Below are 27,098 nucleotides of genomic sequence, written 5' to 3'. Positions count from 1 at the left end.
GTTTTCTGTACAATTCGATTACAAAATTGCATTGAAAGATCACAGCAGATGAAAAAAATTGTACCATTAATGGGGACCTTAAAGTGAATCAGACTAAAAATCTACTCAGCAGCACTGAGAAGGCTTGGTGTTAAACAGTTTCACAGCATCAGAACTTTGTCTTTCTTACCCAAGCCTCATTTTTAGCTTCAGGGGAGAAAACTGCCCGGGCATTTTTCCCCCTGATGCTGTACAAAGCATGATGAGATTTCTGATGATGTTGTTCTCCTTCTGCTGTTTTGGTGCAAATTTATTTTTTTTATTTTGAATTTGAGATTTGAAGCCTAGCGCACACAGCTGGAAGGGGTGATCAGGACACAGGACATTTGAAACTGTGCCTCATGCTCCCCGTCACCTCCTTTCAACCAAAAAGATGGCTGCCCCCGTGAAATCAAACATTTGCCTGTTCTTTTAAAACAGGGTTGGTAAGAGATTATATTACCTATTTTAATTAACATAACTAATGTAAAATAATGACAGTATGTTTGTTTAGGCTGAAGTTCCCCTTTCAAAAAAGGCAAATTATACTCTTTAATCAGAGGCTTTTTGATTGCTGTTAAAGTGGCCACACACCATACATTTTTTTACATTTCTTTTCAATTCAAGATTCACAATACATTTTTCTGATTGATTGTGACATTTGCAAAATCTGACCAATGTAAGCATGCGTGTGCAATGTTTCCCCTACATTACAAAATTGTCAAACACACACCATACAATGTTGCAAAAAAAATAAATAAAAAGAAATCGATCAGAAATCTCCGCCACTCCTGAGCGAGAGAACAAACTTTGTGTACCTAACTGTGCTCAAAATTATTTCATCTGAGCCCTAATAATGAAATGTTTTAGCATTACTGTTTTTAACCTAACTTTATATGAGACTAAATTGCGTAATTACATGAAATTTCATTTCTCTTCAAACGAATCTCATGCGATTTCACCACAGTGCTGGGGGCGGGCTACAGAATTGGAGGTTGGGCTGTGGAGGAGGTAACCCAGCCCTCAGAAAAGCACCATGGCACTTATTCATAATGTGGGTGTGGTCTTCACCTCATAGGGCATGGAGTGGGTGAGTAAATAGAATTGCCATTATCCAAATACATTGGGCTCTATTCACAAAACTTCTCATAAGTGACTTATCCCTGACGGGATAAAAATAACCTTTCAGCACATTTTACAAGTAAATTAATCACTCAAAATAAGTTGTTCCTGATTAACTTCATTTCAATATTACTTTTCTTACCTTAATTATATTTTTGCTGGTTGGAAGCTTAAAAATGTAACATAGATCAGGTGAAAACAGGGGAAAATAGGTGAAAAAGCTTTGTGAATCAAGCCTATTATAGCATATAGTGTTAGTGCCCCTGACACTAACTTCAAGTGACACTGAAGCGGAAAAAAAACAAAAAACGTATGATATAATGAATTGCATGTGTAGTACGGATAATTACTAGATCAGTAGCAAAGAAAAGAGTCTCATTTTTATTTTCAGTTATATAATTTTTAACATTGCACCATTCTCTAATATTTGTAATTTACACACTACACTCAGCATTCTAAATGATGTCACAGAGCAGGCTAGTGAACGTTTGAACTTTACAGAAAAAAAACAAATACAGTGACACTTGAGATAATAATTCAGAAGACAGAGCTCTCTGCGACTTTGAAAGACATGAAGCTCAGATAACCTTTATTGAGTTTCTTAACTCTTCCTGTACTGGAAACAATATTAGACTAATATTTCTGCTGCTAATGTTTTATTTCTTAGCTGTACTTCACATACAAATCATTTTATCATAAATTTTCACTTCAGATTCCCTTTAAGTTACACTGACTCTCTGTGTTAAAGGAAACTTGAGGTGAAAGGGATGTGGAGGCTGACATTTATTTCCTTTTAATCAATGCTCACTGCCTGACATCCTGCTGATCATCTGCCTCTAATACTCTTAAGGTGCCCATACATTAAAACAATTATGGGCAGATTCGACCAAGAGACATTTATCTCTAATCAAATTTGATTAGAGATAAATTTGTCTCTAATCGAATCTGCCCATACACTACAGGCCGATTCCCGTCCAATTTCAGCATGAAATCATTAGGGAATCGGCTGAGCTGCCGCTGCCCCCAAAATGTATGTAATGTAATGCATTTATACATTACCTGTCCTGTAGCAGTTCGTCAGGTCCATCTGTCCATCTCACCGCATACACGCTAGCGACGCATAGCACCTGACGTCAGCCGCTATGCGCCTTCGTGACATCAGAGCACCGTCAGCGTGTATGCGGAACTGGGAGATGGATGGAAACCGCGTGGAGGCTGACACCGGACAGGTAATGTATAAATGCACTAAACACTGCAAACATTTATACATTGTGGCAGCAGCGGCGGGGGGTTTCGTCGTCTCATCGCTCGTTCGCAATTCGGCCGCCGTACACCCGACCAACCAACCTCGGCCCGACATTTTCCAACATGCGCGATCGACTGTGCGGCCAATTTCTGTCCCGAAATTGGTCGCTTTGTCGGTCGGGCATGCACTTGGCAGCACCAATTTTCATCCAATTCGATTATAATAATCGAATTGGATGGTCGGTTGGTTGCCTGCCCAGTGTATGGCCCCTTTAACCATAGAACTGAACAAGCATGCAGATTAGGAGTTTCTAACTGCAATCTATTGGATTAGCCACATGCTTGTATCAGGTGAGTGATTCAGACACTACTGTAGCCAACGAGATCAGCAGCACTACCAGGCAACTGGTATTGTTAAAATGGAAATAAATATGGCAGCCTCCATGTCCCTCTCACTTAGAGTTCCTTTTAAAATGGAATTGGAAGGCATTCCTTGCCCAACAGCTAGTGCAGTTCAGCCAGGAATGTAAAACAAGCCTTAGCTATGCAGCGAACCCACAACCAGTGGCTGGCTGGATAGTGTAATGGTTAAGGGCTCTGCCTCTGACATGGGAGACCAGGGTTCAAATCTCGGCTCTGCCTGTTCAGTAAGCCAGCACCTATTCAGTAAGGAGTTTCTTTGGGCAAGTCTCCCTAACACTGCTATTGCCTACTGAGTGTGCTCTAGTGGCTGCCTTGCAAGCGCTTTGAGTCCGACAGGAGAAAGGCGCTATACAAATACTGCAATTATTATTAATAATAACCAAGGCGGCACTTCTATTATGACTTTTCAGAATGCTGAGCAGCTATCTCAACTCAACATTAAAAATTCAACTTTTTTTTTGTAAACAATTTGTAATTGTAATTTAATTTAAAAAAAAAATATTTTTCCATTTCAGTTTGAAACCAGCTTAGAATGTACAAACAAATCCAAAAACAAAACAAAAAAAAAAATGTAGCAAAGTCAAACTTTACTTCTGGCCACAAAGGCTACTGTGCAGTTTGCAGAACAAACAAATCTCCCATCTTGCAGCATGGATCTTTAACTGCCCAGAGCAAGAGCCAACAGTACGCTTTTTTTTCAACACCTGTACAAAATTTCATTGGAAGGCAGCAAACTGTAAAGGACTTATGAGGTGAAAAACAGAAGAAAAAAAAAAAAAAAAAAAAAGATCAATACCTTGTGTGCACTGTTGTTCTATGGAGGATGCCATCCGCACCTTTCCTTCCATTCCTCGCAGTTTTTTGTAACTGTATTCAGACCCAGGTCGCATCCCGACCCCACACCACAGGTCGTGCTAGCTTTCCCCGCATAAGATGGCCGCCAGGATTGCCACGGCTGCAGAGTCCACATAGACGCAATTGCGGATGCGCAGCTTTAGTGCTCCTCCAGCCGTGTGACATCCCAAAGACATGTAGGAGCGAGAACGCGGCTGGAGGAGGCACTAAAGCTGCGCATCTGCACTCGCATCTATGTGGACTGCGCAGCCGTGGCAATCCTGGCGGCCATCTTATGCAGGGAAAGCTAGCACGACCCGTGGTGTGGGGTCGGGATGCGACCTGGGTCTGAATACAGTTACAGAACCTGCGAGGGAATGGAAGGAAAGGTGCGGATGGCGTCCTCCATAGAACAACAGTGCACACAGGTATTGATCTTTATTTCTGTTTTTCACCTCGTAAGTCCTTTAAGGGCCCATTACCACTACTGCAGAAATCGGGTCGAATCCGCAGTTTCTTCGCAGGCAAATCGCGTGGGGGAAATTCTGTCATAGGGGATAATGCTGCCGCTGTCCGAATCACTTGCCTTTTGATTCGGCCGACATTGCAGCATTTTTCCGTGCGGGTGGCAGCGAATCCCATAGCTGTGCATGGCATGGCTTCCGGTATTCGGCTGTGTACTCACACAACAAGGAAGTAGCGCCGCACGTCTCACAGGAAGAACGGCGGCTAGTGCATACGGGCCCTAAAAGACAAATGTGAACTTAAAAAATAAAATAAAAACCTAAGCGGAATGAATGCTCTGGGTCCCTTCCTGTTGCTCCCAAGGGGTTCCGGCCTTTGACTTTAATATCTGAGAGGTCTTCGGGTCTCCTCGGAAGTTCTCGGGTCTCTAAGTGCTTCTGAGGAGACCCAAAGACACAGGCAGCGGGAGAGGAGAGGAGAGGAGCAGGAAGGCTCTAAAGCAGGCCTTACCTAAGTCCGCCCAAGGGGCCAAATGCAGCCCGCCGAGCCTTTTCTGGTGGCCCCCAACGCTCTCTACAGCTATTAATTCCAGGTGGCCCACAGGCCATACCTGCGGTGCCGCATACAGGAGCCACTTTGTGTCGCTGCTCTGCCTCCAGCTTTGTTTGCCTGTAGGTTATCAGCCACCACTGTAGCAGTCGCCACTGTGCCAGCAGCAGTAACATGTCACAGCTGTCTTTTTTTTTTTTCAGTTCTTGTGTAAAGTCTATGTCTTATAAGCATCTAAAAACAAAGTAAGCAAACTGAAATATTCACCATTAATCCCCTGAAACATATACAGCTGACCTGAGTGCATATTGCATTTTCATAAAAAAAAAAAAAGTGGTCCTTCCCTTTATGGGAATGTTGGAAGGTCTCATACACCCCAGTTGTGAACCGTTGGCGAATGTTTTGGCATACTAATTTATGTGTCTCAGTCCCATCCTGTTATCCCATCTCTTGTCTGTGGCGATGGAAAGACAACGCCACGTGTAGCCATATATTCCCAAACGTCACTCTGACAATGGCTCAGATCTCAGGTGAGTCCCACGTGGCTTGCCACATGTGCGACACAAAGAGAGGTACAGCGATCACATGACCATCTTGCCCTCACACTTCTGCTGAAGGATCCTTGCTCTCCGTTTTCGGACTGTCCTCTGTTTTTTGCCGTTTGGCACTGGGCTCCGTCGGGAGGAGATGGGCGGAGTCCAGCAGGGATTGTGCAACCCGCTCGATGTCCCAGCAGTCCTCTTTCAGGGCATGTTCCTCCAGGGTGAAGGGTCCCTGCTTGGTGCGGATCAGATCCTTTACGCTGGCACAACTTGACAGAGCTGCAGCGAGGAGAAGAGAAGTCAAATGTGGAAAATGTGAACACAAGGAAATGATCAGATTCAGAAGATTTAACGTACAACTCTACAAAATGTAGTCACGTGACATAAAAGTCACATGGCTGCAGCTCTCTACCCAACTTCATGCCCATTTACCAGGCTCTTCTGTATTGTTAGCTAAAGTGGGCAAGGCGCCCCCCCCCTTTTAGCCTAAAGCAATTATACCATGAACTGTATCATGCAGTCAGGAGCAGGAGGAAAACATAGCAGAGTGACTATATACTAAACGTAATGATAAAATATTGGAAGGCTCAATATTAACGAAGAATTGAACTTCTTCCCAATCAGTAGCTGGTGCCCACTCGCCCATGAGAAATCTCAACATTTTCTTGAACAAATAAATGGTGGTGGAAGTGGAGTGATGCAGAGACTTCAGGGTGGTTTAGAGGGACAACACTCAGGAGGTAAATGTAGCTTTTCATTACAGCAGCACTGATGGATTTTGTATTTTAGGATGGAGATTCACTTTAACAAACTGTTCCCCTCCTCCGCTTGCACCTCTCATCCTGTGGATGTCCTTGCCAAGGTTTTGTTGTGCCATATTGATTGTTACGTATAGAATGCTTGGGCCCAATGTAAAACTTGCACTGGGGCCACAAGCTTCTTAGCTACGCCCCTGCAATCAACGGTCCGAAATGTTGCACTGCGTTAAGCAGTGCAATGCTGCAGTTCAATGGATGTTCACTTAGATTTAACCATTTACCAGACAATTTATTTAGAGGCTTGCAATTGTTCTAGGCCAATTTATTCTAACACTTTTTTTTATTTTTTATTTGTTATATTTCCCTGCTTCTAATTAGTACCTCTGTAATGTGTATTCATGGCTACTTGTCACTAGGGGCAGTGTGTGAGAATAACAGAGGACTTCTGCTTCTCTTTTCTGCACTTCTATATTTTCTGCTAGTTGAGAGAGATCAAAGCATTCTACAAATTTACAGCACAACGAGTTCTGCCAACTGAAGTTAAAACCAGTGCACTTACCTCAAACGAAATAACTATTGAAGTTGCTAATGGGTTAATGCCGAAATCGATCTGATCAATTTCTGATAAAATTCTGATCAGAGAGCAATCGATTGTTTCACCATATTAGATGTCAGTGTATGGATACCTATAGACTACAGTACAGACCTACATTTGTGTTAATGATCAGACTGTGAGCTCCTCAAAGGTGCAGCCTGCGTTATGACTATGTACTCTATAAAGTGCTAAGGAAGATGTCAGCACTATATAAATGCATAAGATTATGAGAGCAGTCAGTGACAGGACTACGGTACATACTCTAAAATCATTGAGAAAGAGTTGTATAAATGCACAACAACAACAATTTATCAGTACCACTAGATTTTTTTTCTATTTAATTTTTTTTTTTAATTATGATTAATAAGAAGTTAACATCACGTAACAGCATTGGAGGAAATGAAGCTATCTTACATACAACAACATCCGTATGGTTACATGTAAAGGAAATGTTACATAGATAAAACGTCCAAACAAATTATGCAGATATATAGCTCTCTGTGTTGGGTGTGAGGAGAACTCACACAACTACACAACACAGTCATCCTATTATGACTAATATATAGCTATAAGATTAAATCCTTCCAATATGCTGAACCTTGTTTAAAGGAAAGTAGAGAGAAAGAAAAGTACCACTATATTTTGATATATTCCAGGTAAGGCCCCATTTACACAATCAGTTGCACTCAGTTATAACTGAAAGGATAACTGATTTTCAAAGTAATGTCCATGTTTCCCAATGGCTCAGTTCACACTATACCCGTTTCAACGCAAAGATTTTTTCACAATGCACTGCTATGAAGAAGAAAAAAAATGTGTACCAACTGATTTAGTGTAAATGGGGCCTTAATTTTTTTTTTGCGTGATTTTCTTTAAATATATATTACTTTCCCCTGTGAGCGTGCATAACCACGCCCACCTCTAGCACAGTTAAGCATATAAATGAGCGGAGCTCATAGTTCAGTCAGTAGCTAGAAGAAGGTGAGGTGTTTTTAATTTCCTTTTTCCCATTTAGTTGACCATTGGGCTTTTGGCATGGTTCCCACTAGAACGCTGATAAAAACTAGCATTTTTGCCTGGTTAGAGTAGGACTCACCAGATTGGGGACACTTTGGCGCAGTTGGTGAGCTTAAACGCGTTAAAGCGTAACCAAGAGCCCCTGTCACTGCTTTCCTGTTGTGTGCTGCAGAGTGCGTGCGCCTTTGCAGAGTGATTCTGTTTGTTCAGTCAGGAAGGGAACTCTTTCACCCGGAAATGAATAAATACAATGTATTTATTTATAAAAGCGCTGCGGAAATTGATATACAAAGTGTTTTGTCAAGCACTTTGCAAATTCCCTACACCTTCCATTGAGGCAAATCGCCCCAAAAATGGTACAGGCAGTGCTTTGGTGAGCGGATCGTAAACAAACCGCTCAGATGTGAACACTCTCAAACCGCTGGCATCTGCAATTTCGATTTTAGATGTGGTCAAAGCCTCAGAGTTATAAACTTCTGACATCTTGCTGCAGCTAATTTTTTAAAAATCCATTCCGAATAAATGAATGTCTGTTTCCCAACAGATCTCTGCAGTCATGCTTTAACCCCCACCGCCCGTAATCTCTCCTTATGTGTTGCCATGTCTGATCCAGCAGACACAGGACTGTGCTAATGACAGATTACAGCTTTTTATGGATGGAGGGAGGTGGATTTTGATTTAGCAATCTATGCCGAAGTGCTGGGAATCTTACAAAGCAGCGACTGCGAGGATAAACCTACACTCAGGGCATCAGACCTCCCCCTAAGATTTACAGAGAGAGTATGTAACATAAGCATCAGCTAAAATCCATCTAATAAGAGTCTTGTCATGTGACCTTTGTTCTACTACAAAGATCACATGACCATTTATTTTTATTGAACAGCTTTTAGCTTCAGAAGTTCCATTTGAAATAGAAAAAAGTAATCTTTTGGCGTTTCTGCTTACTGCTCCGTCGGAGGGTATATTTAGGCTCCTGACTGGATGGGGGTTTCTGGCCAGGATTTCAGTGACAGTAGCCATTTAGCGATAGCTGCAGGGTAGAAATACCTTAGTGATAGCTGCAGGGTAGAAATACCTTCTTGATAGCTGCAGGGTAGAAATACCTTAGTGATAGCAGGATACAAATACCTTAGTGATAGCTGCAGGGTACAAATACCTTAGTGATAGCTGCAGGGTACAAATACCTTAGTGATAGCTGCAGGGTACAAATACCTTAGTGATAGCTGCAGGGTACAATACCTTAGTGATAGCTGCAGGGTACAATACCTTAGTGATAGCTGCAGGGTACAATACCTTAGTGATAACTGCAGGGTACAATACCTTAGTGATAATAACTGCAGGGTACAATACCTTAGTGATAATAACTGCAGGGTACAATACCTTAATGATAGCTGCTGGGTACAAATACCTTAGTGATTGCAGCACGGTATAATACCTTAGTGATAGTGGCATGGTACAATACCTTAGTGATAGCTGCAGGGTACAATACCTTAGTGATAGTGGCATGGTACAATACCTTAGTGATAGCTGCAGGGTACAATACCTTAGTGATAGCTGCAGGGCACAATACCTTAGTGATAGCTGCAGGGTACAATACCTTAGTAATAGTGGCAGGGTACAATACCTTAGTGATAGCTGCAGGGTACCAAACTTTAGTGAATCTGAAACAATTTGTGCACATCACCAGAATTTAAAATATGTGTCATTGAAGCACACATGGAACTTTCTAACTCCCTGTATATACCCTTCAGTAGTAGGCTGAAATTCTGCTTACCTTTTCCAATGTCTCTAACCAGACTGCGGACGTAGAAGCCCCCGCCACACTCAATTTCTGTAGGGACAAAGACAAAAAGCAATCTTGTCAGTATATGCACACCCTGAATAGCTGGGATTTCTTCAACCAGATTAGAACCTGTAATACATCCAAGTAAATGAAAAGCACACCTGAAGTGAGAGGTATATGGAGGCTGCCATATTTATTTCCTTTTAAACAATACCAGTTGCCTGACAGTTCTGTCACTTGACAGGCAGCCTATGGGGCCAATCAAAGTGCGGGGATCACGTCCTTTAAAGTGATTGGACCCGAAGGGGCTCAGGGCAGGATGAGTGGAGCACTCGTCATTTGCAGGGAGAGCGGGCGTAAGTTAATAGCGTTCACTATGCTGCACTACAGCAGCATAGCGCGCGCCGAGTCCCAGATCCTCTGACTTAACTTGATTAACTACTTCAGCCTTCAGTCGTTTTTTTAACCTTATGCATCCGAGCAATTTTCACCTACCATTCATTTGCCAATAACTTTACCACTACTTATTAGAATGAATTGATCTATATCTTGTTTTTTTCCGCCACTAATTAGGCTCTCTTTGGGTGGTACATTTTGCTAAGAATAATTTTTTTGTAATTGCATTTTAACGGGATAATTAAGAAGAAAAAAATGAGGGAAAAAAAAAAAATCAATCATTTCTTAGTTTTCGGCGATTATAGCTTTAAAACAATACATGCTACCATAATTAAAACCCATGTATTTTATCTGCCAATTTGTCCCGGTTATTACACAATTTAAATTATGTCCCTATCAAAATGTATGGCGCCAATATTTTATTTGGAAATAAAGGTGCTTTTCAGTTTTACGTCCATCACTATTTACAAGCTTATAATTTAAAAAATAAATAGTAATATACCCTCTTGACATGCATAATAAAAAAAAGTTCAGACCCTTAGGTAACAATTTTTGTTTTTGTAAATTAAAAAAAATGGATTTGGGAAGTATATAGATGTAGTTTTACTATTTGGCCTCAAGATGGCCACAGTCAATTTTTATTTTAGTCCTGTAAGCGAGTGCTCTCGTTTACAGGAAGAGAAGGGAGGACGGGAAAAATTTTTTTCTTTAGAAAGATTGCGGCTTCTGATAGAAGCCGGCGGTCTTTCTAACAGGGACTTAGATCAATGAATGGGAACTGTGTTACCATTCATTGACCTCCGGGCTAACGGGCAGTGGCACGGAAGCCCGCAGCTGCAGCCTTTTGGGCGTAGCAGCTATATTCAAAAGGCGAAAGTAGTCAAGCACGCTACGCGGCCACTAGCACGCGTAGCGTGCAGACACGGAAAATTAAGGAGTACTGATTAAATAGCTCGAGTAACAGGAGGAAGGCAGGAGGTGGCTTCACCACTCCAGATATAAGAACCCAAATTACAGGGTAAATGTAAAAAGATTAAATTATTTATTCAGCATGATTAAAAAGGATAACGCGTTTCACGGGTCTCCGCCTGCTTCTTCAGGTCCATACAAGTGCCTTTAAAATATGGGCACAAGCATGGACGCCAGTATTTTTCTTGGCGTACTCCATTTCTAAAGTCCGGGCTGGCTACAGGTTACCTTTGAGCATGCAGCAATCTTTATGGAAATGCCTGAAAGGAAGAAGGTAAGTTGAGGACGTCCGTCAGGGAAGAGAGGCGTAAATGATTGGATGAATGATTCATAAGCCTGGACATGATTTATGTATTAGCCGATTTGTGTTGAGGAGGATCGGCAGGAAGCCGTTCCGCAGAGATCAGGGATATCAGAGTACACCGGAGACAATCGTACTGCGTCATGTACAGCTGACAGAGCAGTTCTGCACCAGTTCCTCTATACGTATAGCGCTGCGGGGGGGGGGGGGGGGGGGGGGGGGGGAAGGGGCATCCCCTAGAACTCAGAACAGGCGAAAAGTTCAGACATTTATACAGCGATCATGCCATTAAATTAAAGCCATTGAAGAACTTGGATTGCCTCATCACAATGGCACCTGTGAAGGGCAAAATGCATCAGGCAGTAAAGAACACGAAGGTGAAGTGTTGGAGGGAGGAGAAATGGGCAAAGGTAAGGATCTAAGGACGAATCAAATTGTGAAGACTAGATCAGAGGATCCTTAAAAAAAAAATAGCGTGTTATACTCACGTGTCCTTGCTGTCCTGGCACCCCATCCTCTCCATGCACGTGCCACAAGCTGTGGTTTGAGGACAAAACGGGAAACCTTTTTGCGTAGCAGCGTCAGACTCTGCACACGCATGCGTGGGTTACAGTGCACGCAGACGCGTAAGCTTATACGCATGCGCGAGGACTAGAGCACGCAAACGCGCATGCGCTCGATCCGGTGCCAAAATTGGCTATAAAAGGCCTCCCCCAACCATAGCTCAGTGCTGTTCATTCCGACAGCTAGTGGGTTTGCCAGACCTTTCCGGTGCCTCTGGCCTAACCTGCCTTATGTTTTGTCTGCTCGTTACTGACCCAGTTTTGCCTGGCTATTCTTGATCCTCATCCCCTCAGTTGGACTCAGCCTGTTCTGGACTGGTCTGATTTGCCACCTGCCCTGATACTTGGACTGTTTACTGGATTCCCCGTCTGATTGCTGCCTGCCCTGCTTCCAGATTGTTTCTTCGCTCAAGCCTGTCTGCAGCCTGCAAATTAACTCTGATTGTACCTCGACTGCCTAGCCTGCAACCTGCATTCTCCACACCGTGGAATTCGTCCTCTCAACCACTAGTAAGGCGATACCAGTTTGCGACCTGGTGGGCACTAGGCTGCCAAGTCTAGGGCGACCTTCTCGGGCCGTTCTTCGTGAAGACCCATGGTCACTTAGACCTCACATCTGTTTAAAACCTTGTTGTCTAGTGTAAGGGTCAACGCACCACCAATGCAACTAGGTATCCAGCAGCCACAGCCTAACAGAGCTTGTGTGATGTTCCTGGTGGTACAGTGGTTATTGCCATGGATGTGGAGTCAGAGACAAGGAGTTGGAGCAATTTTTTGGGGACCTGAAGGTTTCATAAACTGAGAAGACGTAGTTGGAATCAGATGATTTTTGTACCCACTCAATAGCCCTGACTGGGCTGTGGAGTCGGAGTCTGAGAAATTTTGGGTACCTGGAATCGGAGGTTTCATAAACGGAGGAGATGGAATTGGATGATTTTTTAACTGACTCCGCAGCCCTGGTTAGTGCATACCAAAAGTGGTCAAAGGAAGGACAACTTGTGGACTGTCGGCATGATCGTGGGCACCCAAGGCTCACACATATGTGTAAAGAATGAAGGATAGCCTGTCAGGTCCCCACAGAAGAACTAATGCAGCAGAAATAAATGAAAAAGTTCTGGCCATGAGGGATGTCAGAATATGCTGGTCATTGCACAGGGCCAGTTTAAAGAGAACCAGAGACGAAGCACCCTCATGTATTTTACCATATATATATCAATGGGGACATAACAGTAAACACCTACTCTGCTCTTGATTTCATCTTTCACTGCTCAGACTTCTTGTTAACAGCTCTGATAAATTCTACGACTGAGCATTCAGTCTAGCTTTGCCCCGTAATGATTCAAGCTGAGTCAGTCTTCTGTGATGTCTTTTCAAGTCCCAGCCCGCCCCCTTGCGGCTCTGTTTTCCTGCTATGTATCCTTGTAGCACAAACTACTGCAGGGAAATGTCTCTATTGTGGGAGGGGAGGAGACACAAACTTATGCAGGGACAGGTCATCATTGTGGAAGGGGAGGATACAAGCTACTGCTGGAAAATGAAACCATTGTGGGAGGGCAGGAGAACCAAAACTACTGAAGCAATAGGGCACCACTGTGGGAAGGGAGAAGACAAACTATTTGCAGGGAAATGTCACCGTTGTAGGAGGGGAGGAGACACAAACTACTGCAGCAATAGGGCACCACTTTGGGAGGGGAGGAGACAGAATTGAGCAGAAAGACATAAGTAGGCAGGACTCAAACCACCAGCAAGCAAATTAAAAAGCTGCACCCTGCTCAGACAGCTTCAATGTGTCACATAAGGGTTATATCTGCCATCATTAGCAGAAAATTACAGTAAATGAGTTCTTACCAAGTGTGAAGAGAGGAGGCTGGAAATCGGTTAGTGACAGACTGTAGACAACCACTGGCCTGGCTGGCTTCTCCTCAACCTCAGCTCCTTGCCTGGCCAGATTGGACAGCCTCTTCCCATCCTTCTTCAGAGCCGAGAACCTGGAACACAGAGAGAGGAAGTTCCACTCAGTGTGGTTTCGGCTGAACCAACTACAGCACTTGAGGTGATGCACAGCTCCGCCCATCTAGTTCCACCTATAAGAAAATAGCATCTTGTTTTCCACCTTTTCAGCCACTGAGTGTATACTGATGTCACCTGCAATGTACAGCCTGTGCTTAGACTCCGATCAGCAGACAGGTATGCTAAGCTGTGCGTCAGAAGAATTCTGTAATATGAGAAGGCTTCCAAAAATAAATGCAATAAGTAGTTTTTCACGAGCTCCTAAAGCTTTTGCACAGTGCTGTATATGGAGCAGAGATAGAAAAATGAGGTGGAAATCATTCCGGCTTACATGCAGCTCCGTGGCTGGATAGTGTACTGGTTAAGGGGCTCTGCCTCTGACACAGGAGACCAGGGTTCAAATCTCAGCTCTTCCTGTTCAGTAAGCCAGCACCTATTCAGTAAGGAATCGTTGGGCAAGACTTCCTAACACTGCTACTGCCCATAGAGTGTCCCTAGTGGCTGCAGTTCTGGCGCTTTAAATCCACCAGAAAAAAAGCACAATATAAATGTTGTCTTGTACCAATCATTTCCTGCCCATTTGACTGGCCCAATGCCTGCAGCATACAATTTGCATGCTGTTTGCCTTTAGGCTGGGATGATTTCTCATTGACCCTCTCTGATATATATACACACGGGAATACAGGCATGCTGGTGAGGAGGGTTCATTGTAGGCGGTACTCACAGAGGAGGAACCTGCATGATGTCTCCTGTGAAAGTCTTCAGCACCTTCTCCAGGTCCTCTCTGGTGATGTGATCTGTGCAGCAGAAACAAAGGTTACTAAGCAAATATAGAATGTGTACACTTGACACAAACATTATTATTTCTGCAAATTCAAAACACTGCAGCCAACAAACGCATCTCACCAGTACTGTGCTGGCCTATCTAGCCTATAGCAAAGCAAAATATACTGTTTTGAGAATTTGGTACTCCTGCGCCCCCTGCTGCCGTATCACCATATTGCAGTCTCACCAGGCCAGAACTACAAAGAAATACAAAGAGTACCAGACAGACAGACAACCAATGAGCAGAACATGACAAATTCTGCATTATGGGCAATTGCAAAGCACTACTCTTCATTCTGTTAAGTTTTGGAGAACATAAGTGACCCTGTACGTGAACATAAGCACCAAGCAGCAGCTGAAATGGATGGTTTGTGAAAGCATTTTGTTTAGTTTCAATGCTTTTCTTGTCAATTGCCTAGTCATTTTTGTAAAGTGTTGTGAAAGTATTTAAAGATATACCGTCACCAAGGACTGAACTTCATCCCAATCAGTAGCGGATAATACCTTTCCCGTGGGAAATCTTTACCTTTTCTCAAACGGATCATCAGGGGGCTCTGTATGGCTGATATTGAGGTGAAATCCCTCCCACAGTGTGATGTCATGACATCACACTGTGGGAGCCTTGTTGCATTGTGGGAAATAACAGCTGTTTCCAGCTGCCAAAAAAGCCAGAAGCAGCTCCTTCCAGTGACATCCCCTGCCAGCAGTAAAAATGTCGCCATGTGATAAATTTCAGAAAGTAAATCAGAGAGAGGAAAGATTTTACAATGGGCAAACACTGACTAAATTAATTTCTCACCCACCACCATAAACAAGGTCTCCTCATGTCTCTCAGCAATTTCCTCCTGGATGTCAGCTAGGTTCCTGTTGTATTTTATCGGTGGCTTGCGTCCAGCAAGAACTGTTTTGCGACTCAATGTAGCTGTGCTGAGCATACAGAAGCTATCCGCTGAAGGGCACATGTTCCGGATCCCAGCCATGAGGGTGTGTCCATTAGGCACAACAGGAGGGAATGTTGTATTTTATCGGTATAAACTGTATTTCCATGTGTGCCTTAACCTTCCTGGCGGTAAGCCCGAGCTGAGCTCGGGGTAAGCCGCCGGAAGGCACTGCTCAGGCCCCGCTGGGCCGATTTGCATAATTTTTTTTTTGCTGCACGCAGCTAGCACTTTGCTAGCTGCGTGCAGTGCCCGATCGCCGCCGCTACCCGCCGATTCGCCGCTATCCGTCGCGCCGCAGCCGCCCCCCCCCCCCCAGACCCCGTGCGCTGCCTGGCCAATCAGTGCCAGGCAGCTCTATGGGGTGGATCGGAATCCCCTTTGACGTCACGACGTCGGTGACGTCATCCCGCCCCGTCGCCATGGCGACGGGGGAAGCCCTCCGGGAGATCCCGTTCTTTGAACGGGATCTCCGGATCTCCGATCGCCGGCGGCGATCGGAGGGGCTGGGGGGATGCCGCTGAGCAGCGGCTATCATGTAGCGAGACTTTGTCTCGCTACATGAAAAAAAAAAAAAAAATTTTAAAAAAAAAGATTTGCTGCCCCCTGGCGATTTTTTTGCAAACCGCCAGGAGGGTTAATGGAAAAGTATGTCTGGACATTTATGTTGCTATGAGAGATTTACAGTGAATCTAGTTGATCAGCTGGGGCCTTGCGCAAAGCCTGTGTTTCATAAATGACTGTTTACAACTACACACATCTGCATGTGAGTAAATAACACAGCAAAGACAATGGCCTCTGACACTGACCCCAGCCCCCACAAATGGCCATTGAGGAGAAAGCTGAGAGGAAGCTGGTTTGTCTGGTTTGGTCAACAATGGTCCATGGGACTAGCTACAACAAGTTCCTTCCCCCCCAGCTGCTAAGGGCAGGAACTATTGATGATGTATAACACAGAGGAGGAGTCTTTATGCCTGTGGTATCCAGATATAAGACAATGCTTAAGAAGTTCTCTCTCTCTTGGAATGCTGACATGGACGGTGAGATAGAAAGGGGCTCAGCTAATGAAAGCGTGTGACTGTGCATAGGGTATATAGAGCCATTATGTGAGACACATACTTTGTATGCTATAACTTGTACATATGTAAATCTGTAAATAAACCCCTTTTATTTAACCCCTTTGAAACGACCTCAAGTGTCTGGTCATTAACATAGAAATAAGTTAACATAAGCTAGAGCACATTCTACAGTTCCTAAAGCTTAACCTAGACAAAACTGAGCTCCTGATCTTTCCACCCCATGCTGCTGCACCCCTCCCAGAATTCCACCTCACAATCGACAACACAACCATTCTCCCTACCTCCCAGGCCCGCTGTCTGGGTGTCACCTTGGACTCTGACCTCTCCATCCCACACATCCAAAACATCACCAGAGCCTGCAATTTTTACCTCCGTAATATCTCCAAGATCCGCCCCTTCTTAACCCCGGACACGACCAAACTGCTCATCCATGCCCTCATCATCTCCCGCCTTGATTACTGTAACTCCCTCCTTTCTGGCCTCCCCCTGAAACGCACTGCCCCCCTTCAATCAGTGATGAACGCGGCTGCAAGACTCATCCATTCTTCGCACCGCTCTGCATCCACATCTTCCCTTTGTGAATCCCTGCACTGGCTGCCTATCCGTTTCAGGATAAGTTTCAAGATTCTATGCCTGGCGTATAAATCTGTGCACAAAACCTTCCCTACCTACATCTCGGAGCTTGTTCATAAGTATACAACAGGTCGCCCCCTCCGTTCCTCCAACGACCTTCGCCTCACCACCCCACGCATTTCACACTCCCATGCCAGCCTGCAGGATTTCTCAAGCGCTGCCCCCACCCTCTGGAATGCCCTTCTACCACCCATCAGACTTGCTCCCTCTTTCAACAAATTCAAGCAAGCCCTCAAAACCCACCTCTTCATGATGGCCTACCCACCTCCTACCACACAGTAACTATCTAAGGAATATTTAACAGCCCCACCTAGTGTTTCCACCCCTCCCTTTAGATTGTAAAGCTGGCCATACACTGGCCCGATTTGCGCCCGTTTCGACAGCAGATTCGATCACTGGGATCGAATCTGCTGCCAATCGTTCACGCTACACGCCGAATTTCGATCCATTTCGTCCGATCCCGTCGATCGTGCCGTGCGGAAAATAACCGTCGATCGCCCGCGGGTAAAGAGCGCATCGCTAGCGGCGTTCGAGTGCCCGACGACCGACGCAATAGAGCACGCATACATTACCTGCTCCGCCGGCGCGACTCCAGTCTCCCGGTCACCGCTGCTCTGTCTGCGCTCTGGTCTCCAGGTCCGGCATGCCTCACTTCTTCTAGCCCGGCAGGAAGTTTAAACAGTAGAGCGCCCTCTACTGTTTAAACTTCCTGCCGGGCTAGAAGAAGTGAGGCATGCCGGACCTGGAGACCAGAGCGCAGACAGAGCAGCGGTGACCGGGGGACTGGAGTCGCGCCGGCGGAGCAGGTAATGTATGCGGGCGGGCGGGGGCAGCAGCAGCAGTACCACCACAACAGATTGTGAACGGTTTCAGGCTGAAATCGGTTCACAATCTGTTTGCTGTAAAGGTAGCCATACGATCCCTCTCTGATCAGATTCGATCAGAGAGGGATCTATCTGTTGGTCGAATCTGATGGCAAATCGACCAGTGTATGGCCACCTTAAGCCTCTGGCAGGGTCCTCCACTCCCTAGTGTAATCTACAGGATCATGTGCTCCTGTCCTATGACAGCCTGTACTTGTATTACTGGGCCTACCTAACCAGCCCATATTGCATGATCATGTATTTTGTACAATTTGCATGTATAACATTGTTCTATGTGTATAACCCTATGTATGTCATCCTTGTATCATTGTATATATTTATTGTCCAGCGCTGCGTAATATGTTGGTGCTTTATAAATACAATAATTAATAATAATAATAATAATAATGCATAATTATTGTAAAAATTAAGCATTTTTTATTATTATGTTATTTTCACTGGAGTTCCTCTTTAAAGTTAGGTGACTAAGTAGCTGCATTTAAAAGCATTTGAGTATAATATCCTGCAGGAACACAACTTAACCATCTGCCGCCCCCCATGGACGAGAAACCATCCCTGTGAAGCAGCCCTCAAGCTGTGGTTTGGTGTCAGAGTACACTAGGCCACTGAGGCCAAGTTGTTGTCTCTGGACATCCTAGGTAGTTTTATTTTGAGCAAACGAAAACTTGCTCTTATTTTTATTTATAGAGCACCAACATTCTTTAGCGCTGTACAACATGCAAAACATACAACAGTGGGGAGCATAGACACATGAGCAACATAATGTACAATTAGGACAACCAGTGAAACAAGTACCAATACATACAATAGATGCGTAGCTTGAAAACATCACCAATACTGATAGATGTTCATTTGGCAAATTGCACAGAAACAAGAAACACAAGGGTCCCTGCCCTAGAGAGCTTACAATCTAGAGCAGGGCAGGGCAAAGCTTGCAGGGCCCGGGTCGCATTCCTGAGATTATTCCCCTGCTCTCTCCTTCCCCCTCCCTCCATGCAGAATCACTAGTGGTGGGTAACGGGGAGGGGGGGGGGGGGGAACTTAAAACTCCCCTGATCCAATTCCCGCTTCGCATTTACATAGTAATAGGGCCCCACATGACAACGTCGTGTCATGTGATGCGGGAATCGGCAATCAGGTGGGTTTTAAGTTCCCCCCGTTACCGCCCATTTGCGACTTTGCAGGGAGGAAGGAAGGATAGAAATCCAGCTGCCTGTTAGCGAGCCGCAGTAACAGCACACGCAGGCCGGATATGGCTTGCGGGTCGCAGTTTGCCCAGCAATGATAGAGGGTATGGGGTGGAGACACTGGGGGAGTACACAAAGGGGTTAGCAGATGAGGCAGTGAGCTTTACAAAAAATTCTAGCTATAGCAAATTAAAGCTCTTAGGGCTGGTTCCCACTACAAGAGCTTTTCTGAGCGCTTGTGATTTTAAAAACTCTTGCTAATACAATGCTATGAGTTTGTTCTCACTTGAGTGATGTAATTTTGTACAAATCATGCATAGCATTGAATTAGCAAGAGCTCTTCAAATCACTTGCGCTTAAAAAGCTTTTGCAGTGTGAACCAGGCCTTATGTCTTTGAAGGCTCTTGGAATTACCTTCATACAGTGTAGTAGCAAAAAGGCCATAGAGTTAGGGGGTAGAGCGATAGCATAGAGAATAGTGTTCGGTTTAGCATTAAATCTGACCTTATCGGAAATTGTCACTATCCAATAGTAAGACATTGGTAATTTTACTGACATTCTACTAGCGGCTCTTTCTAGCACTCAGGTATTTTCTCTATCATCTAATTCAGCCTTTCTCAATCTTTTAACCCTGGAGGAGCCCTGTAAAAAAAAAAATTGGGATCTCAAGGAACCCCTGCATTTATTTCAGGGCTGTGGAGTCGGAGTCGTGGAGTCGGGCAATTTTGGGTGCCTGGAGTCGGAGTCAGGAAAAAATGCACCGACTCCGACTCCTAATGAATTTGTAACTGTAATTAAAATAGAAAATATGATAAAATGTTCTATTTCTCAGATAATAGTCATTAAAAATAATGTATATATACAGTAATAGCATGCTTAGTCCACAAAAATGAAATAAACCAATCAAAATTAGTTACTTGTGCTGCTTCAATAAAGCAGTCCCTGTATTTTTAAAGTCAGATATACATATCTGATTGTGACTGTATATATGATTTGTACACAGGAATCTCTTATATATACTAAATAACATCTATGCTGTAAGTATAAAGCCTGATGTGTAGCTGTGTCACTAATAGAGATGGTCAACGAGATGGAAATAATTCTGCATTGATGCTGATTTATGCAAATGTATGCACTTGTTATTAAAATTTGGTTTGGTGACTACAAATTAAAGGGTAACTGAGACGGATGAAAAGTAAAGTTTTATACATACCTGGGGCTTCCTCCAGCCCCCTTCAGGCTAATCAGTCCCTCACTGTCCTCCACCACCCGGATCTTCTGCTATGAGTCCTGGTAATTCAGCCAGTCAGCGCTGTCCGGCCGCATGCCGCTCCCACAGCCAGGAACATTCTGCACCTGCGCAATAGTGCTGCACAGCTGTAGTATGCTCCTGGCGGCGGAGTGTGTGCATGCGCACTACGCCTGACTGGCTCAAGTACCTGGACTCATAGCAGAAGATCCAGGTGGTGGAGGAGGACAACGAGGGACTGATTATCCTGAAGGCGGCTGGAGGAATCCCCAGGTATGTATAAAACTTTAATTTCATCTGTCTCAGGTTTACTTTGTTACACAGTAGTACTATACTCTACATATGCACTCCCCACAGAGCTGCAGGGAATCCACTGAGAATGCTGTGCACATTGAACACAGAGGTGTTGTCTGTTTACAATCTCCTCATTCCCCTGCAGAGTACCTGCACATCACTCTTACATGTACCCACACTTACATTGCCTAGGGCCTGATAGATGTTCTTTGTTCCGGTTTGTACCTTTTACAAGTACTCTTACCAAGGACTAGTTTTAGTCTAAAGGGAATAAATATAGTAGTCTACATATCCTTCTCACTTCAGTTGTCTTGTAAAATTCCTAAGCGTTGGCAGTTAAGAGACGAATTTCATGTTACATACTTTTAATCAACAAAATTGTAATATGCAAATTAGAGGAGTCGGGAGTCGGTGGAATCCTAAACTGAGGAGTCGGAGGATTTTTGGACCGACTCCACAGCCCTGATTTATTTTGCAGGAGGCATGGTCTTTAAAAATAGGTGAGGCTGTTTATTTCACTACCCCCTATTACACTGCCACTCATCGTACTGTCTCCTTATTCTTGTGCTTTTTATTAATGTGCTCAATATTATTCTGACCCCCAATTTAGTGTTTTTTTTTTTTTTAAACAGTACCCTCTATTATAATGTGCTCTAATATACTTCCCCCACAATGGGAGAAAATGCCAAGGAACCCTGGTTGAGCAAGCCTGGTCTAATTCATTCAGCATATAAAACAACAGAAAGCAAATGATCTCAGAGGGTGATACCTACCGAAAGGCTTCTCTTCGGTCACAGTGCCGCATGCATCCAGTGTGTCTGTGACTTTCCCCAGTTCAGCGACCGCTGTGTATTTCTGTGCACAGGAAGAGGAAGTGATGCGAATCATACAGGAAGAGGAAGTGATGCAAGTCATACAGGAAAAGCGGTGGTGTAGCGCTACCACTCTCCAATACAATGAAAAGACATATGAACAACAAGCTGTAGGTTATAAATACTTAACATTTACCTTATGTGGATGAAAATACAAATAAAAAAGGTGAAAAAAGAATATTAAATCAGACACAGAGTAAGCGATTTACTAAGGAGAAGAGCCGTTGAGTCAGTATATGACCCAATGACCCATCCTGGAAACTGGTGCAGAACTGCTACATATTGAATATGGCTGCTCCCATATGGATAGAGACCTATAATAAGCACTAGAGAGTCTCTGTAAAGCAGCAATAAAGCTGCATACACACATCCAATTTTGATTGGCCAATTTTACCACCTCCATGTAGCATGAGGGCCTACAGATCTTAACTACTATGAAAACGGTAAAATTGGATGTATGTATGCACCCTCAGTCAAAGAGATCCTAAGTATTTGCTGAGAGAAGTATCAAGATGAATTGGAGTCATCAGCAAGATAGCATCTTTGGCTCCCCAAGTAGACTTTTTGGTAAGCAAAGGTGGGAAATAGGTCAGAGGAGGTAGCAGCCAGGTCCCTCGACACTCAACAGGCCCCAGGCGCCTGCCTCATTTGCCTTGTGGTTGATCCTACTCTGGATACAATGCTGTTTACAGACTCTGATGTGTCACATCACTGACACACCTTGTCTTACCTTACTGCCTCCCAGCATGGTGCCCAGTAACTTCGTCCCACCTCCGATACCAACCACTGTATGGAGAGAGAGTGGAAGAGATTGAGAACAAAGCAGATGCCGGTATATACATCTATAGATGTGCTTCCCTTTAAGCAGCAATCACTATATATACAGCAAGTATATCACATCTTTAACATTCAAATATTTTACTGAAGAAAAAACAAACCAAAAAAAAAAAAAAAGAAAAGAAAAAAAACCATACAAGTGTGTGGGCAGGTTCCTGGATTTTGCTCATGCTACTTATCTCCCCCAGTGCACATGGCATACAGAATATATCCGAGGCAGACAAATCCATATTTTACTTTTTTTTTGTCCTAAATTTCTGTTGTATGATCTCAGCAGAGTTCATAAAGTTGGCCATACACACAGATTACCGCCTGATGTGGCAAAACGATCGACCTCTCTCTGACCGGAATTTGATCAGAGAGGGTTTAATTCTTGCCATACACAGCACATTGGTTTTCAATAGAAATCAGCAGGAAATCATTAAAAAAAAAATCGATTCAAAAGCAGTGCTGCATTGTGCGATGCATTGCAATGCTATTGGCTGTCCATCAACCACTGCACCACCCACAGTAGACTAATATTTTTCCTGTTCTTATCTCCTTTTCTGTTGTTGGCCCATGTATACACAGCTCTGCTCACTGTGATATTTATTAGACACTGAGGGGTAAGTGTACAAGTCTGTCTGTAGACAGACATGAAAACAATGTACAGTATAACGAAAACAATGTATATTAATAACAATAATAATCTACTGGATACCAGGTTGATCACATGGAGACCAGTATTCTCTTATGGTATTTCTGCGACCGGACATATGCCTTATATATGGACCCTGGGTGCAAGATGCAAAGCCTTTCTATACCATACAGTTGCAGCACATGTCTGGTTTGTGCCTCCAGCCTCTTGTTAACTGACAGTATGCCAAGATCTGCTTATTAATTACGGATCACACAGGTAGCCCAATAAGCTCTGCTGCTGCTTTCAAAACCTGCCTGAACACCAGGAACCCAGAATAGGGTACTGTGCTGCTGGGGAAGAGATCTGAAGGTGGAACCAGGACAAGGAATCAGCATCAGAGACTCTGGGCCCACTCACACTATCCGTACAGATTGGTGCACACTGCTCAGCACACAGTAGTACAGACAAAAGAGGCCGCAAGCCTACAGTGCAATTTTTGATGAAAAGAGAGAGGGAGAGTTTAGACAGCTGATAGACACATCTTACCCAGCACTCCTGAGGCCGAGGAGTCCAGGGTCCCTCCATGTCCAATCTTCAATGTTTGTTTCCGCTTCTTAGTGAACTCCTTTAGACCAGCCTCTGCAAAATGTAGACAGGGGCTGTGAAACTGATCTGTTATAGATCCGCACTGACACAAATGTGACAGTTATAAGTGTAGACAGGAGGGGCCAAGTCACCTGCTAGTAGAGATAAAAATAGCCGACTACCTTTAAAGAGTTGGCTCTTACAGCTCCTGGGTGGATTTTTGTTTAGTATCACTTGGGTGTTTATATTTTAGCTTAATTAAGCAATTATGAATGGTTTGCACATAAGCAATCTCTTATTCACTGTTTTGCTTACATTTAAAGTGACTCAGAGCTGAAATAAATAAAACGTTTTATACGTACCTGGGGCTTCCTTCAGCCCCATCCGCTCGGATCGCTCCCACGCCACTGTCCTTTGCTGTCTGCAGCTTCTGGAACCCGGGTCCCGTCACTTCTGTCAGTTGGAGCCAATCTGACGGAAGTGCGCTGTTTGCGTATCTCTCCAGCAGCCGCTGGAGAGATATGTAGAAGGCGCACTTCTCCTGCATAGACTGGCTCCGACTAACGTAAGTGACGGGACCCGGGTTCCAGAAGCTGCAGACAGCAAAGGACAGTGGCGTGGGAGCGATCCGAGCGAATGGGGCTGGAGGACGCCCCAGGTATATATAAAACTTTTTATTTATTTCAGCTCTGGTAGCCTTTAAATTTGGCTCCTCATCATGTCACTGTGTGTACCCACTGGCCTGTACCAATACTCGCTGTCTTTGGAGCGTCTGCCCCCTTCCTTCTTTCACATAATGGTAGGATCCTAGTCCGGCATTATGAACCAATGTTCTGTTTGCCCAATTGCCCATATAAATAAAGTCCTGCCCCGGCAAATGGATTACCAGTAGAGCTGAGCAGGAGCGGCTGAAGCTTTGTCTCTGCTCAATGGGCATCAGCTCCTCTCGTTCGCTTCAAAGCATCGGCTCTTAGGGCCCCTTTCCACTTGCGGCGATCGCAATGCTGAATTGCAAAATCGGTAACGATTTTTAAATCGGTAGGGTTTGCTACATAACATAGGAATCGCGGTAGGAAATTTCTACTACTGCGATTCGATTTTTACTAAAACGCGACTGCGCTATGGAGCGCTTTTTGCAATGCATTGCATAGCAAAATCACAATCGTCGAAAAAAATTAGCAACTTGCTGAATCGCAATCACTAGCATTTAGTGCAAATGTTAGCGATTGCTAGACGATAAGGGCCCTTAGAGCCAGCTTGTTCGTGAACACCACATCACTACCTACTGGGTCCTTACAATTCTTGTGGAATCTGGCGGTGTAACTTCCACACCACAGACATTAGTTATCCTTTAGATTGTCAGCCTCAGGCAGGACCCTCTCCCTTAGGGCCTGTTCACACTATATGCGTTCCTAGCTCTTTTTTAGGGAACGCGTACTGGTACCAAAAACGCATAGAAACGGCTCCTAATGCTTTTGAATGGGCTAGTTCACATGTATGCGTATGAGACGCATACGTTTCTCATCCGCATTGCTGCACGCAGTTCTGTGCGATACGCATAGAAACGGACGCAATGAAAGTCTATGGACGCGTATCAAAAACGCGTACTATTGCGTTTTTAGCGTCCGTTTTCCTCTGCGGTTCCCATAATTCTTTTTTTTCCCCTGGGTCACGTGTTTGTGCAAAACGCAATAGAAAACGCATTCAAACGCAAGAAAAACGCATGCGTTTTTCAACTTGCGTCTCTTTGAATTTATACGCGTTCTACAAACGCAGCAAGTATGAACAGGCCCTTAGGGTTTCCAGCTTGATTATGCAATCTTACTGACAATCACCCCTTTTTTTGGACTAGAACAATCTCTATTTTGACCTATGACACTGTGTTATCAAATCATTTGCATGCTCTTGTTTTGTTGGGAGTTTTCTGTATGTCCTACCTTGTATGTTAACCCTTTTATCTTTTGTGCAGCGCTGCGTAATATGTTGGCGCTTTATAAATACAATAAATAATAATTCGTTATGATGATACTTCTTAGCACACAATTGACTTTTTGGCGCTAGTCTACTTTAGGGGACCCACCGCAAATCCCCATAGACACTTTCAGCTGGGCTGCAAAACGGAACAAATGGCTTCCGTTTGCTTGTTGAAACCCCCACAAGCCATATACCCATGGATAGGTAAGCATGCCCTGTAACGAATTGGGAGGTTTTCGGTAACAGAAAGTTTAAATTGGCCGTGTAGGAGCCACCGAACGGCCTAAATCTCGGTTCCGTCGGCCATCTTAATTCTGCTGTGCAGGTCTCTTTCTTCCTCCTCATTGGAGGGTTTGTTAGCTGGCACGCCCCCACCTAACAATCCCTCCAATGAGGAGGAAGAAACGACCTGCAGAGCAAAACCAAGATGGCCGACGGACCCGAAATTGCGGTCGTTCCGAGGCTCCTACACAGTCAGTTCAAACTTTTTTTTTTTACCGAAACCCGCAAAATTCGTTAGAGGACATGCGTAGCTACCCGGGGATATAAGGCTTGTGGGGGTTTCATCAAGCAAACGGAAGCCATTTGTTCCGTTTTGCAGCCCAGCTGAAAGTGTCTATGGGGATTTGCGGTGGGTCCCCTAAAGTAGACTAGCGCCGACTTTTTTTCCATTCTCCTTGGTTCAGTTCCAACAAACATGAATCAAATTTACAAGCAAGCAAGAGCTGCTCATCGATCAGTTTGTATGTGTTTGAGTGCGTGTGTGTTATTTATCACCCCACATACCCAGTAGTTCCTTATCTCCCCTTCCCAGGATCAGTGATGAGATCCTGGCCACTGCCTCAGTGGCTTATTAAGGCTTGGCCTCATAGTCATAGATAATATGCTAAATCTATGTAATACAGTAGGCCCCCTTCCCAACTCATTAATTACCTCTCAGCAGCTTCTGCTTTAGATCATTCAGACTTTTGGCAGAGGTTGGACCTTTGGTTTTGTAGATAGGGAAGATACCATTCAGGGACAGCAACTTTACAGCCTTCTCAGCAGCCATGCCTGATTTTGACAGCAGCAGCACAATGATGTCATCAACAGGCGTTCAATCACACAGGATTCTGGGAGATGTAGTTTTCCTCCTAACCTGGGTAAACGGTGGCTCAGATGTCACATGTTTTGCTCAGAGCTGTTTCATATTTCAGCTGTTTTTTTTCTATAAGCTTTGCTGCAAAAAATGAATGGCCCGTTTATTTACCAGTGGCCCCTATCAATATCTTGTTTGTATGAGGATATTGAGGCAGCCATCAATATTATGATCAGTGTTTACATATTATTATTATTTATTGAATTTATAAAGCGCCAACATATTACGCAGCGCTGAAGATATGTAATTTAACAGTTCAAAGGGTCAATAGATAATTTCCCACATGTCCAATTTGCTCTGGATCATGAATGGGATCGATTTTCAGATCAGTGCTGCCTAAAATCGATTCCATTCTTAATCAGGACATGCTGAAAATTATCTATCAACCCATTGA

General features: G+C 44.2%; 1 protein-coding gene across 1 annotated transcript; it reads right to left on the bottom strand.

The window, feature by feature from the left end:
• Window positions 1-4,027: 4,027 nt before the first annotated feature.
• Window positions 4,028-26,644, bottom strand: TRUB1 (TruB pseudouridine synthase family member 1). The gene is made up of 8 exons (XM_068258727.1): window positions 26,500-26,644; window positions 23,554-23,646; window positions 22,282-22,337; window positions 21,453-21,534; window positions 14,315-14,387; window positions 13,429-13,568; window positions 9,343-9,399; window positions 4,028-5,477 (listed from the first exon to the last, which is right to left on the bottom strand). The coding sequence occupies exons 1-8, from the start codon at window positions 26,615-26,617 to the stop codon at window positions 5,257-5,259; spliced, it is 840 nt and encodes a 279-aa protein (XP_068114828.1). The 5' UTR covers window positions 26,618-26,644; the 3' UTR covers window positions 4,028-5,256.
• Window positions 26,645-27,098: the final 454 nt, after the last annotated feature.

Source organism: Hyperolius riggenbachi, chromosome 10 (genome assembly GCF_040937935.1).
Source record: "Hyperolius riggenbachi isolate aHypRig1 chromosome 10, aHypRig1.pri, whole genome shotgun sequence".
Lineage (NCBI taxonomy): Eukaryota > Metazoa > Chordata > Amphibia > Anura > Hyperoliidae > Hyperolius > Hyperolius riggenbachi.
This window is presented reverse-complemented; position numbering and strand designations above follow the sequence as displayed.

Bases quoted from the DNA above. Each gene is read 5' to 3' on its own strand.
- TRUB1 (XM_068258727.1), bottom strand. From the start codon at position 26,617: ATGGCTGCTGAGAAGGCTGTAAAGTTGCTGTCCCTGAATGGTATCTTC. The intron at 9,400-13,428 runs GTAAGAACTCAT...TTGTCCCTACAG, and splicing joins GCCTCCTCTCTTCACACTTG to AAATTGAGTGTGGCGGGGGC. The intron at 5,478-9,342 runs GTAAGCAGAATT...TCCTCGCTGCAG, and splicing joins GGTTAGAGACATTGGAAAAG to CTCTGTCAAGTTGTGCCAGC.